Source organism: Squalius cephalus (genome assembly GCF_949319135.1).
Source record: "Squalius cephalus genome assembly, chromosome: 13".
NCBI classification, from domain to species: Eukaryota; Metazoa; Chordata; class Actinopteri; order Cypriniformes; family Leuciscidae; genus Squalius; species Squalius cephalus.
Window position 1 is genome coordinate 15,562,048 of NC_137134.1, and position 14,019 is coordinate 15,576,066.

At 46.3% G+C, this 14,019-nt stretch overlaps 1 protein-coding gene across 1 annotated transcript; it reads left to right on the forward strand.

The window, feature by feature from the left end:
• The first annotated feature begins 2,796 nt into the window (after positions 1-2,796).
• LOC307170421 (junctional adhesion molecule B-like) lies at positions 2,797-9,945 on the forward strand. The gene is made up of 2 exons (XM_079891513.1): positions 2,797-3,065; positions 9,555-9,945. The coding sequence occupies exons 1-2, from the start codon at positions 2,798-2,800 to the stop codon at positions 9,794-9,796; spliced, it is 510 nt and encodes a 169-aa protein (XP_079747639.1). The 5' UTR covers position 2,797; the 3' UTR covers positions 9,797-9,945.
• The last annotated feature ends 4,074 nt before the right edge of the window (positions 9,946-14,019 follow it).

The window sequence follows — 14,019 nt, forward strand, 5'->3', positions numbered from 1 at the left end:
TACACCAACAACAAGTGGGTAAAGAGGTTTTTTCTACTTCAGAAAAAGGAAGGAAATATTATCAGCTGTTTGCCTGGTCAACTTCAGACGCTGACAGCACTTTTGCAACAGCACACAACTTCTTCATAACTGGAGAAATCTGCAACATGTAAGTACAGTATGTGAATCAATCATTTAAATTTGTTTTAAGAAAATTGTTAAATTGACATTTCCTTAACTATGTTCTAACTAACAAATACAATTCATTAAGGAGTTATTGAGATAAATGATTGGAAATTAATGCGCCTCTCTCTCCATTTTAAAAAAAAAAAAATATTTATTTTTTTATTCTGGACAAACAAGTGAATTATTTTCAAAGTTTAAGCATGGACTTCAGACTCATATCACTGATCCTACTTATACACATCTCGGGTAAGATTATTGTGTTAATGGATTGTACTGTATCAATGTCTTATCAAAATTAAAATATCAATATACTTTAGACATTTTAGACATGAAGGAGAGTTGCCTCACTGCTGTCATGTGGTTTGTCATATGACGATCTGTCCTTCATCAAACTTTTTGGTCTAAGTGTTTCTTTTTCATCAGGTTCTCTAACATTAGACTGCCTCTCGGTGACCCGTGAAGATGTTTGTGCTCTGAGTGAAAGCCCTGTGCAGCTGAGATGTTCTTATTCCAACATCAACATCACAACTGTGTTCTGGTTCAGCCGGAAACAAAGTTCAAACTGGAGAAAGAGTGATGAACCTGAAGATTTGACTTTAGACTCAGACTACTCAGGACGGGTGAAGCAGGAGTTCATAAACAGTGGTTTAACACTCACAATATCAGACCTGAGAGAGAGAGACTCTGGAGAATATCAGCTCATGTTCATCATGAAGGATGGAGTTAAACGTCTCAGCTCAGCCGCCTTCAATCTAACAGTCACAGGTGAAACTGAGTCTCATTTGAGTTTTCATTTGTAATGGGATCAATTATTTTGTAATTCTTTATTTTAATTCAGACCTGCAAGTGAGGATGAATCAATCTACAGACCCGAGCGATCAGAGAGTAAAACTGACCTGTGATTCTTCCTGTGATTTGACGTCCAAACCGCATAATTACTTCTGGAAAAAAAATGGACAATATATAAATATTAATTCCAGAAGCATTACTGTTCCACCCAACGAAGCTGATGGCAGTTACACCTGTTTACTTACTGCAGATCTTAAGAGTTCCTCCTCTCCTGTGTGTGAGTGTGACACTTGATATGCTTATTAATAAGCACTTATATAATATCAGTTCATACATGAGTATATGTGGACACGTTTAAAGGTTTTTTCATATCAAGATGAATGTTCGTTATGAAAATTCTTTGCAATTTTCTCATGCAGTTTGTCTGTACAAATCAAAGTGTGCATTTGAGACAGGGGCCCTATCTTGCACCCAGCGCAATTGACTTTGTACACCGACGCATGTATCATTCCTATTTTGCACCCGCGCAAAGCGGACTTTTCCCTTCACAGACGCACGTCGGTTAACTAAGAAATACACTTGCGCTCCCCGGGGCGGTTCAGCGCAAAGAGGAGGCGTGTTCCGGCGCAAACGTTCCCTCATGCTATTTTGCAGGTTTAGAAAACGATTCCGCCACTGACCGAAAAAAAAACAGTTTAAAGTCAGCGTTGGCGCGTTGCGCATGTTATTCATATGCTATTTTAAGGGCGCATGCTTGGCCATAATCAATGTAGCGTGTGCACAACGCGCATACACTTTGATTCTCTCATCTACACACATACGCAGCAGTTATCATTTTTGCAAATCATACATTATTAAGATAGATAGATAGATAATTATAAAAGCATACATCTAGCTTACACATTTACCCAAATTATCATACGCCTGTTTTACCGAAGTTAATTTGGGTGTGTTTCTCCATCCCCAATGTCACTGACGAGAACGTCGGTCTCCTTGGCTGTGAACCGCTCCTGGCGCGCGCCTGGCAAATCCGCCGTTATAATAGGAATCCGCTATAGAACAAGCGCGCCTGCTCTTAAAGGGAATGTGAGATGACGCTCTGATTGGTTTATTTCACGTTACGCCCAAACCACACCTATGAATAATGAAGCTACTTCAGACCAACCCCTTTTAGATTTGCGCCGGCGCAAGAGTCATTTATCCCGCCGGGAAAATAGCAACAGCGCCCGAGACCCGCCCACAAAGTTACTTGCGCTTTGCGCTTGACACTTGCATTTCAGATCGTTAAAATAGGGCCCATGGTGTCAGGGTTCTGCCCTGGCAGCCTTGTCTGTGTTGTCTATTTTTTTTTTCAGTCTTTTCTTTGTTCCTGATTTTTAGTCAAGTCCTAGTCTTTATTTTGATCTAGTTCTCCCAAGCTTTCATCTCTTGTTTTTGCTTTTGTTAACTAATCTTTTATTTGTCTTCTCTTTAGCTTGCCTTCAAGGTTGCAGTCTTGTTTCATTTCTTTGTTTACTAGTTCCAGTTATTAATTTATAACATTTTATTTTCCATTTGCTATAGCTCCAGTTATATTTAGTTTCTTATTGTTTTCTTGTTGTTCTAGTTTTTCCTCCTGACACATGGGGTCTGTCCCAATACCCACACTTGCAGACTTTGCACTTGACCCCTCATCTGTTTGTGTGACTTTTCCTGAATTTGTGACAAACATTCATCTTGTTGTGATCAAGCCTTAATAAGGCAGTAATTGTGACTTTCACAGCAGGATTCTGTGTCTCTTCCAGGTATTTCTAAGAGTGACTGCTGGAAAGTGTCTTACTCCTCTAGAAGAGTCTGTGCTTTGATGGGCTCAACAGTAGATATTTCCAGCACATACTCACATCCCTCTGGTTATACTGTAAGTAAAACATTCTGGCATTACGGTCAGTCTGGTGACTTCAAGGATCTGCGTGAGGAGCATCAGTTCGCTGGTCGTGTGGAGTATGAGGGAAACACACTGAGAATCAAAGAGCTCAAGATGAACGACTCTGGAGAATATAAATTCAGGATCATCACTGACAGGACAAGAGGACAATACTCTGGATCACCTGGAGTCATTCTTACTGTTACAGGTAACTGATCATGATGGATTTGATAACATCTTAATGCCACTAATTGTGGCAAGCTTTTCACAAGCCAAAACTATTGTAAAAAAATAAAAAAAATTAAATAAAATAATTTACATGACTTGTTGTTCCCTATCGTTCGGTCACTACGACGTACGTCGTGGTGAACGACGAATAGGAATCTCGCTAGAGAGGCCAATCTACTTCGAGTGAACTAAAACAAGCCAATGCACATTGGCGTGCAATCATTTGCATCAGCTGTGCAGCCTCGCAGCGCGGGTATTTAACGAGCAGCTGGTGTGATTGCACTTTAGTCTTTTGCTTCGGAGCCAAGCACTTCGATGCGTCTTACAGAGAGTGATTTACTAAATCAACGAGCCTTCTGGACCTCTCCTTCCCGGTGCGGGCGTTACAGCACGGCAGCGCGAGCAGTCTTTTCTCTCTTCTCTCTTCTCTTTCTGTCCTTTTTTGTTTTGTGGTATTGAGCAAAAAAAAAGGGCTGTTATAACAGCTGGTAAGGTGCGCCAGCAGAGCGCTCAAAAGCTGTTTTTACAGCTGGTAAGACCTGCCTGCGAGAGAGAGAGTGACAGCGCACAGACAGGTGCACATTCCTGTCTGTGTTCGCAGTGACTGTTCCCCTGCGTGTTTCAGCACCAGTGAGAGCAGTCCCTAAAAGAGCTTACACAGATAGAGAGCGTCTTTTTCAAAAGAGAAAAAAATGACTTTCTATCTGTGTGTTTCTGGATGCGGTCGTTACCTGGGCTCACAGGATGGTCACAAGCGCTGCCTCGTGTGTCTGGGCATTGAACACGCTGAGGCAGCGCTTGTGGATGAGTCATGTACCCATTGTGGGAAGATGACCATCGCGGAGCTGCGGTCGAGACTCACGTTCCTGCAAAGGGGCGGAGTCCCCGTGCCGCTGCCTCGATCCAATCCTCCTCAGAGGATGGCTTCGGGCAGCGACATGGGTGACCTGAGGATCACGGTGAGCGCGGCTCCTTCGGGGAACCAACCCCCTAGGAGCCCTCACCCCTCTCATGCTCCGCAGCCAGTTGAGCCCCCTTTGGAGAGAGCTGGACCATCCTCGCGGTGTGTACCGGTTGTCTCCTTTGGGGCTCCCTGTGAGGATCAGATGTCGATCGCTGCATCGGAGGGTGGGTCAGACTTCTCTGCGGATGACGACTTGGCGCCGTTGCCTCCTTCGGGGGTGTCAACGGTGCCTGAGACGGACCCGGAGATGATGGCCATGCTTTCCCGGGCCGCCAACGGGGTCGGGCTCGTGTGGAATCCTCCACCGTGTCCCGAACCCTCGAGGTTGGACGATTGGTATCTCGGGGTGGCGCGCGCTGGTTCTCAGCAACCCACCCCAGTGCCTTTCTTCCCGGAAGTGCATGAGGAGCTTACGGGGACGTGGACGGCACCTTTTACTGCCAGAAACCGTTCCGGTGGCTCCTCCTCCCTCACCACCCTTGATGGCGGGGCAGCTAAGGGATACACGCGCATCCCGCCAGTGGAACGGGCCGTTGCTATGCAACTGTGCCCTAACTCCACTTGGCGCGGAGAACCGTGTCTCCCTTCACGGGCCTGTAAGTACTCGTCGGATTTAACCGGCAAGGCTTACAAGGCCTGTGGGGAAGCTGCCTCTGCCGTGCACGCCATGGCGTTGCTGCAGGTTCATCAGGCCAAGGCACTGAAGAACCTGCACGAGGGTGGTCATGATCCCCAAGTTCTTCAGGAACTTCGTATCGCGACGGACCTCGCGCTTCGTGCGACGAAGGTGACCGCGCGGTCGGTGGGTCGTGCGATGTCCACCATGGTGGTCCAGGAACGCCATCTCTGGCTGTGTCTGGCGGACATGCGGGAGACCGATAAGCTCCGGTTCCTGAACTCCCCCGTGTCCCAGACCGGCCTCTTCGGCGACGCGGTCGAGAACTTCGCCCAGCAGTTCTCGGCTGTACAAAAGCAGACTGAGGCCATCCGTCACATCCTGCCGCGGCGGCCAGCTGCTGCTTCCACCCCTCCGTCTGCGGCTCCTCAGTCTGCTCGTCGCCGAGGGCGGCCTCCTGCGTCTGCCCCTGCTCCCGCGCCGCAGCAGCAGCCTCCATCCAAACGGCGCCGTGGAGCCAGTCGCAGGCGGTCCGCCCCGCCCGTCCAGGACCCCACCAAGAAGGGCGGCAAGGCCAAGGGCAAGCGGCCCTAGGACGGGCGACCCAGAGATGGCAGGGACTGCTCTCCAGGAGACGATGACGGCATCGCTCCATCCCCCGGAAGAGGGCCGGGTGGAAAATCCTTGTTTTCCTTTTCTTTTTGTTCCGCCGCTGGCCTCAAAACCAGCGGTACCCAAAATTTCAATAAAAGAGCAGTTTCTTCCGTCTCTGGGTCCGAAGAGGGCCCGGAGAGCAGTGGGGGGAGAGAATCCTTACCACTCTCATCCACCTCTTCTATCGCCAGCAGGCAGCAGTGTGCAGCTCGAGAACGCAACCAAGCCGTCTCCTGCACCTCCCGCCTCGTGGAACCAGGTAAGTGTTGCGCAGCACACTCAGACTCCGCTACGGGCCGCCTCCCAGAGAGAGCCTCCCGAGCCGAGCCCCTGTGTTCCACCTCGCTGCCCCACTCCGGGTATGCCTACGGTCCCTTTGGTCCCGCTTGTACGGTCTCTGCGAGCCTGGCTAGCGCTCCCCAGTCCGTCTCGCTGGCTCATTCGGACCATCAGGCTCGGCTATGCGATTCAGTTCGCCCGGCGTCCCCCCAAGTTTCGGGCCATCCACTCCACTTCAGTGAGAGCAGCCGATGCCCATGTCTTGCGCGCGGAGATCGCAGTCCTACTGGCGAAGGACGCGATAGAGCCGGTCCCTCCAGCCGATATGAGGTCAGGGCACTACAGTCCCTACTTCATTGTACCCAAGAAAGGTGGTGGGTTACGACCGATCTTGGACCTGCGAGTTTTGAATCGGAGCCTTCACAGGCTACCGTTCAAAATGCTCACGCAGAAACGCATTTTCGAATGCATCCGTCCCCAAGATTGGTTTGCAGCGATCGACCTGAAGGACGCGTACTTTCATGTCTCGATTCTTCCTCGACACAGGCCGTTTCTGCGCTTTGCGTTCGAGGGTCGAGCATATCAGTACAAGGTCCTACCCTTCGGGCTGGCCCTGTCCCCCCGTGTCTTCACGAAAGTCACGGAGGGGGCCCTTGTTCCCATGAGAGAACAGGGCGTTCGCATTCTCAACTATCTCGACGACTGGCTCATATTAGCACACTCTCGAGATCAGTTATGCGAACACAGGGACCTCGTGCTCAGGCACCTCAGCCAGCTGGGCCTTCAGGTCAACTGGGAGAAGAGCAAACTCGCCCCTGTGCAGAGGATCTCTTATCTTGGTATGGAGTTGGATTCGGTCGCACAGACAGCGCGCCTCACAGAGCAACGCGCTCAGTCGGTGCTGAACTGCTTGAACACGTTCAAGGGCAGGACGGCGGTCCCACTGAAATTCTTTCAGAGGCTCCTGGGGCATATGGCAGCGGCAGCAGCGGTAACTCCGCTCGGCCTGCTCCATATGAGACCGCTTCAGCACTGGCTTCACGGCCGAGTCCCGAGATGGGCGTGGCATCACGGCACTCACCGGGTGGCAATCACACCGGCGTGCCGCCAGACCTTCAGTCCGTGGTCAGACCCCTCGTTCCTCCGGGCTGGAGTCCCCTTGGAACAGGTGTCCAGGCATGCTGTGGTTTTCACAGATGCCTCTGCCACCGGCTGGGGTGCCACGTACAACGGGCATGCAGTGTCAGGGGTGTGGACGGGCCCCCAACTGCAGTGGCACATCAACTGCCTCGAGTTGCTAGCAGTACATCTCGCTTTGAGCCGCCTGAAAAGGCCGCTACAGGGCAGAGACGTGCTGGTCCGTACGGACAACACTGCGACCGTTGCGTACATCAACCGTCAAGGTGGTCTACGCTCCCGTCGCATGTCGCAACTCGCCCGCCATCTCCTCCTTTGGAGTCAGAAGCATCTGAGGTCGCTTCGAGCCATGTATGTCCCCGGTGTGCTCAACCGTGTGGCCGACGAGCTATCACGAGCTGTGCTCCCGGGAGAATGGCGACTCCACCCCCAGGTGGTTCAGCTGATCTGGAGAGTGTTCGGAGAGGCTCAGGTAGACCTGTTTGCCTCCTCAGAAACCTCCCACTGCCGGTTGTTTTACTCCCTGACCGAGGGAACACTCGGCACGGATGCACTGGCACACAGCTGGCCCCGGGGCCTCCGCAAATATGCATTTCCCCCAGTGAGCCTACTTGCACAGACACTGTGCAAAGTCAGGGAGGACGAGGAGCAGGTCCTTCTGGTGGCTCCCTATTGGCCCACCCGGACTTGGTTCCCAGAGATCATGCTCCTCGTGACAGTCCCTCCCTGGCCCATTCCTCTGAGGAAGGATCTTCTGACTCAGAGACGGGGCACCCTTTGGCACCCGCGTCCGGACCTCTGGAAACTCCATGTCTGGTCCCTGGACGGGACGCGGAGGTTCTAGGTGACTTACCCCCAGAGGTACTTAACACCATCACTTCTGCGCTAGCGCCGTCTACGAGACGTGCGTACGCCTTGAAGTGGAACCTGTTCGTCGAGTGGTGTTCCTCCCGCAGAGAGGACCCCCGAAGATGTTCGATAGGGTCAGTGCTTTCCTTCTTGCAGCAGGGGTTGGAGCGAAGGCTGTCTCCCTCCACCCTTAAAGTACATGCTGCTGCTATTTCAGCATATCATGACCACATAGATGGCAAAACAGTTGGGAAGCACGACCTGGTCGTCAGGTTCCTTAGGGGGGCGAGACGATTAAATCCTCCTCGTCCCCCCTCCATACCCTCTTGGGACCTTTCCCTGGTGCTCCGAGCACTTCAGGATGCTCCCTTTGAGCCTTTGCAGTCAGCAGACTTAAAGCTTCTCTCCTTGAAGACTTTGCTGCTGATTGCACTGGCCTCGATCAAGAGGGTAGGGGACCTGCAAGCATTTTCGGTCGACGAGTCGTGCCTAGAGTTCGGGCCGGGTGACAACCATGTTGTACTGAGACCCCGGCCTGGCTATGTGCCCAAGGTTCCTACCACTCCCTTTAGAGATCAGGTAGTGAACCTGCAAGCGCTGCCCCTGGAGGAGGCAGACCCAGCCCTGGCTTTGCTCTGTCCCGTTCGCGCTCTGCGTATGTACGTGGACAGAACCCAAAGCGTCAGGACCTCAGACCAGCTCTTTGTCTGTTACGGAGGCCAGCAGAAGGGAAAGGCTGTCTCCAAGCAGAGGATGGCCCACTGGATAGTGGATGCCATCGCCTTGGCTTACGAAGCTCAAGGCGTGCCCTGCCCGCTCAGGTTGCATGCACACTCCACGAGAGGCGTTGCATCCTCCTGGGCGCTGGCACGTGGCTCCTCGCTAACAGATATCTGTAGAGCTGCGGGCTGGGCGACACCTAACACGTTCGCTAGATACTATAGCCTACGTGTAGAGCCTGTGTCCTCCCGTGTTCTCACCCTGAACGGGTAGAAGCACTGAGAGTACCGGCTCTGTCGGCTTGCTGCACCCTACTGTGCACCCTTATTGCTCCAGAGTCAAAACCTGTCGAGTCCTCCAAACACCCTCGGCCCGGATGTGGCGGAGCGTCCGGTGCCAGGCCTTTATCCGCTGAATCCTTGAGAACCGGGTCTAGGCTGGGTCCCATATGTGTGACCCTACAGGGATCCCATATGTGTATATCTTCCACGGCTGCTCCTAACGGAAGCCCGTGTCTTTCCCTTGGGCTAAGTCACCCATTATTCATATGCAGTACAACCCTTGGGTTAGTCCATATGTGTTTTTCCCACATAACTCTTCTTAAGAATGTGGGTTCCGCAGCGTTCCCCTCCCTCAGTTTGGGCACGCTTTCCCAGTGTTATCCATTATCTCACTGTATGGGTTATCACGGAACAACAGTGTGGATACTCTATGTGTAAGCCCTCTCCTATCGTCCTTCCAGGCAAGAAGGTGTAGAGGCTTGCCCAGGGCGCTGGATGGGGTGCAGCAGCTGTGGCACTTTGGTAGGGATTCCTATTCGTCGTTCACCACGACGTACGTCGTAGTGACCGAACGATAGGGAACGTCTCGGTTACATATGGTAACCCTCGTTCCCTGAGGGAGGGAACGGAGACGTACGTCCCGTCGCCACATCTGCCGCTACCCGCCGGGGCAACCAGCTTTTCAGGCTTGGCTCCTCAGCAAAAAACTAAAGTGCAATCACACCAGCTGCTCGTTAAATACCCGCGCTGCGAGGCTGCACAGCTGATGCAAATGATTGCACGCCAATGTGCATTGGCTTGTTTTAGTTCACTCGAAGTAGATTGGCCTCTCTAGCGAGATTCCTATTCGTCGTTCACCACGACGTACGTCTCCGTTCCCTCCCTCAGGGAACGAGGGTTACCATATGTAACCGAGACGTTGTAATGATAGGCCCTAACATTTCATTTTACTTCAACTCTGTTTTTCAGATACGCAGGTGATAAGCAGCCCAAACATGATATCAGAGGGACAAGAAGTGATATTAAGCTGTTCAACTAAATGCACTCTGAACAACAAACATACTTACATCTGGTACAAGAACGGACGGCAGGTAACGGATGGATTCACTAAAGCCAACAAGCTGTACCTGGACTCAGTCAGCAATGAAGAGCTCAAAGAGTATTCCTGTGCTGTAGAAGGTGACGCATCTCTCATGATACATGTGCTTTAGTCTGAAATGATTGTTTCTCTGATAGTCATGATTCACTTCTTTGTGTTGTGAAGATCCAGTGGACAGCACAGCGTTCAGCCATTATACAGTCATTCTGCTGGTGTTTTTACCTCAGTTTCTCATAATAGCGGCTCTGTGGATGTGGTGAGTAAAACATCCAGTGAAATTCACAATTGCATGATGTACAGTGGATATGCAATGATAAACACAGTAAATGTATTTAATATCTTTCTATTTGTCTGTCTCAGAATCTGATGCTCCACAACTGTTCATCTGCTGTCTGTCCATCAGAGCTGGTGGAGTGATGATGTCATTGTGTTCTTCCATTGTGAGATCATCACCTAGCAACAGTCAGAACTATCAACAGTGATACAGTGATGTCATATACAGTAACCTATCAATGACTGCCCAGTTTTCATAATCAAACAAAATGATAGTACAGGTTTATTTATTTTTTTCTCCTTATGCTTAATTTAAGAAACTTTTTATTCTTTAAATATCCTTTAAGGATACACTTTAATGAAGTGGTGTCAATTTATGTTCTGTTTATCTTTAACTTATGAATCTTTATGTTTTAGTGCACACTTTCATATTTTATATTTCAATGGATGATCTGTAACCACAGTAATGATGCACAACAAAATCAATAAAACTATTAAATAAGTGGACAGATTGTTTATTAACCAGGATTTGTGTTCTACTTAATTCTACTTTTTAATATCTGTGGTAAGCTGGCTGTGACGTGGGTGTCAATATTTGTTTTCAGGATGTCTGTTAATGGCATGAAAACACATTGAAGGTCCAGACTCAGTGACATATCAACTATTCAGTATTCACTTGACTATTTTAGTTTCCCTGTTCTTTTAAACGGTCTAATTTATGCTTTAGAGAAACATTTACTCAAATCAAAAACATTGCAACATCTTTGGTCTACACAAAGAAAACAGTAGCATCAGCAGTCAAATAAACAAAATATAACAAACACTATCAGGACTAGTAAAGTAATAGAAGGTGTAAGCTTCATTTTTTGGGGAAAACGCTACATTCTGGTATACAACATAATCTCTTTGTAGCCTGGCATTACCTGAGCAAAATACAAAATCAAAGTAAAAAATTCTATGTTTCAGAATTCAGTTCTTATAAGACAATTTCTTAAATACTGGTCATAAGACGATCCTTTAAGGCTTAAGATTGATATTAAGTGATCACTTTTAAAGGGTTAAATTCACCCAAAAAATGTTCCAAACCCCTTAAGACTTTAGTTCATCTTTGGAACACAAATGAAGATCTTTCTGAGGAAATCTGAGAGATTTTTGTCCATTCAAAAAGTTCATAAAGAGATCATAAACTAACCCATTTGAATAGAGCGGTTTAGTTCAAATTTTCTGAAGAGACACGATTGCTATATATGATGAACAGACTTAATTTAGGCTTTTATAATTCACATATAAACATTCATCAATGCACACAAGTGGTAGTTGCCTAGACTGTCAATGGAGGGACAGAAATATCTCAGATTTCATTAAAAATAACTTAATTTGTGTTCTGAAGATGTACAAAAGCCTTACGGGTTTGGAACGACGTGAGGGTGAGTCAATTACAGAATTTTTTTTTTTTTGTAAACTATCCCTTTAATAACTTAAGTGCGCAAGACACCATTGAGGTTTTAGATTAGGTCTGGTATTTGTTAACTGATTTACAGTGCATATATGCATCAAATTTTGGACAGTCAGATAAACTAGTTTTCCCATTCTATTAGACTGGCAATCTTCAATCATGCACCTGAATGCAAAACATTTATGTAAAGGTACATAAACTGCTGGGTCGTTCTGTGTCAAATCAACCAGATTTCAGAAACTTCCCTGGCTAAAATTTTTGATTTTGTTAATATGTTTTCTGAAGACATAAATAGTGATGAAAGCCAAACTATACTATGTCCTAGATGAATATTTTTGGGATTTATCAACTAATGAAAGATTTCACCTGAGATTTGGAGCTAAATTACATGAGGGGGACAATGACTTTATAAAAATTGCAGCATGATTTCTGTATTTTTGCAAATCTATGCAATTCTTTCAATAGAGGGAAACGAGAAATCTATTTTTAATTTCAACATTATATATGTCTTTTCCGATATTCCTCTTTAAAAGAAAAAGTATCAGCAGTATGCAAAGTTTATGTTATTTATGTTAAACACTGCAGTGTTTTATTATTCAATTTCTGTATATTTACCTGTTAGACATACCTGAAAATCTGAATGCACCATTTAGGTTACATGGGTCCAAAACAGCCCAAAACATTTTTACCTTTTTTTTGGTGCATTTTAGCTACTGTTACGGGGTTGTGTGGTGGTGACAAACGAACGACGAAGATGAAGAGTAACAGCGGTAGCAATCCAACACACACAACTATGACATTAACATAATCCTAACACATGCATCAACATAACCATTAACAAGACCCGACCACAAACACAAAGTGAACTGAACTTACAGTAAATAATAATGAGACACCCGAACACAGGTTGGAACACAATGACAGACCTGAACTGAGTAATGAATCAAATTAACAACCATGACGACAAACTATCTAAGGTGAAAACACAAACAGAGTCCATGTGGTGAAAACTTAGAATAAACATAACCAGATATCCCCGACAAGTGCTTAGTAAAAAAATGCCATTAATCAAATATTTAATGAAATTAAATGTTTATGAAATTCAATGTGTAAGTATTGCAATATAAAAATATATTAAAAACTTTAATGTTAATTACAGAAAAGCTTGCAATGAATTAGTTCATATTTTTTTGTTGATTGACGGCACTATTGCAATATCTTTAATAATTCTTGAGTTACAGGTTCAGTATGCAAACTTTGCGAAAAAAATGTAAAGTGCTTTTTCCCATTTTTGAACTGTCACCGTTGGCATATACCGTATAATGCAACAAGTCTTGCTAAAGCCAACAGATTTTAATAAAAGATCTACCTATGTCTAAATATCAGAAACTTTGATCTGTTTATGACAAAGGAAGATTATTTTAGGTTGTAAAATGTCATGTGGTGCGACTCCTCCAAAACTGTATGTTTATGAATTAATAGTTTCATCACATGACGTGAATTAACTTGTATTGAGAATGGTGTAAAGGTTTTCAAATCCATATGAAATCAACAAACGCTTTTCTATAAATTCGTGTTTTGTCAAGTTGTCATTTGGGAAACGTAAAGCCTAAAAGTGAGCTTGAAGCTACAAAACATGAAGATGCTCATGCAGTGGAGAGTTAACTGTCGCTGCCCAACAACAAGTGGATAAAGAGTTTTTTTCTGCTTCAGAAAAAGGAAGGAAATATTATCAGCTGTTTGCCTGGTCAACTTCAGACGCTGACAGCACTTTTGCAACAGCACACAACTTCTTCATAGCTGGAGAAATCTGCAACATGTAAGTATGTGAATCAGTCATTTAAATTTGTTTTAAGAAAATTGTCTTAACCATGTTCAACAAATACAATTCATGTAGTTATTGAGATAAATGATTTGAAATTATTGCGTGCCTCTCTCTCCACCTTTTTTTTTTTTTCATTCTGGACAAACAAGTAAATTATTTTCAAAGTTTAAGCATGGACTTCAGACTCATATCACTGATCCTACTTATACACATCTTGGGTAAGATTATCGTGTTAATGGATTGTACTGTATCAATGTCTTATCAAAATTAATTCCAATACTTTTAGACATTTTAGACATGAAGGAGAGTTGCCTCACTGCTGTCATGTGGTTTGTCATATGAGGATCTTTCCTTCATCAATGCAATCGTTTTGGTCTAAGTGTTACCTTTTTCATCAGGTTCTCTAACATTAGACTGCTTCTTGATGAACCGTGAAGATGTTTGTGCTCTGAGCGAAATCCCTGTGCAGCTGAGATGTTCTTATTCCAACAATAACATCAAAACTGTGTTCTGGTTCAGCCGGAAACAGAGTTCAAACTGGAGAAAGAGTGATGAACCTGAAGATTTGACTTTAGACTCGGACTACTCAGGACGGGTGAAGCAGGAGTTCATAAACAGTGGTTTAACACTCACAATATCAGACCTGAGAGAGAGAGACTCTGGAGAATATCAGCTCATGTTCATCATGAAGGATGGAGTTAAACGTCTCAGCTCAGCCGCCTTCAATCTAACAGTCACAGGTGAAACTGAGTCTCATTTGAGTTTTCATTTGTAATGGGAT

Bases quoted from the DNA above. Each gene is read 5' to 3' on its own strand.
- LOC307170421 (XM_079891513.1), top strand. From the start codon at position 2,798: ATGGGCTCAACAGTAGATATTTCCAGCACATACTCACATCCCTCTGGT. The intron at 3,066-9,554 runs GTAACTGATCAT...TCTGTTTTTCAG, and splicing joins AGTCATTCTTACTGTTACAG to ATACGCAGGTGATAAGCAGC.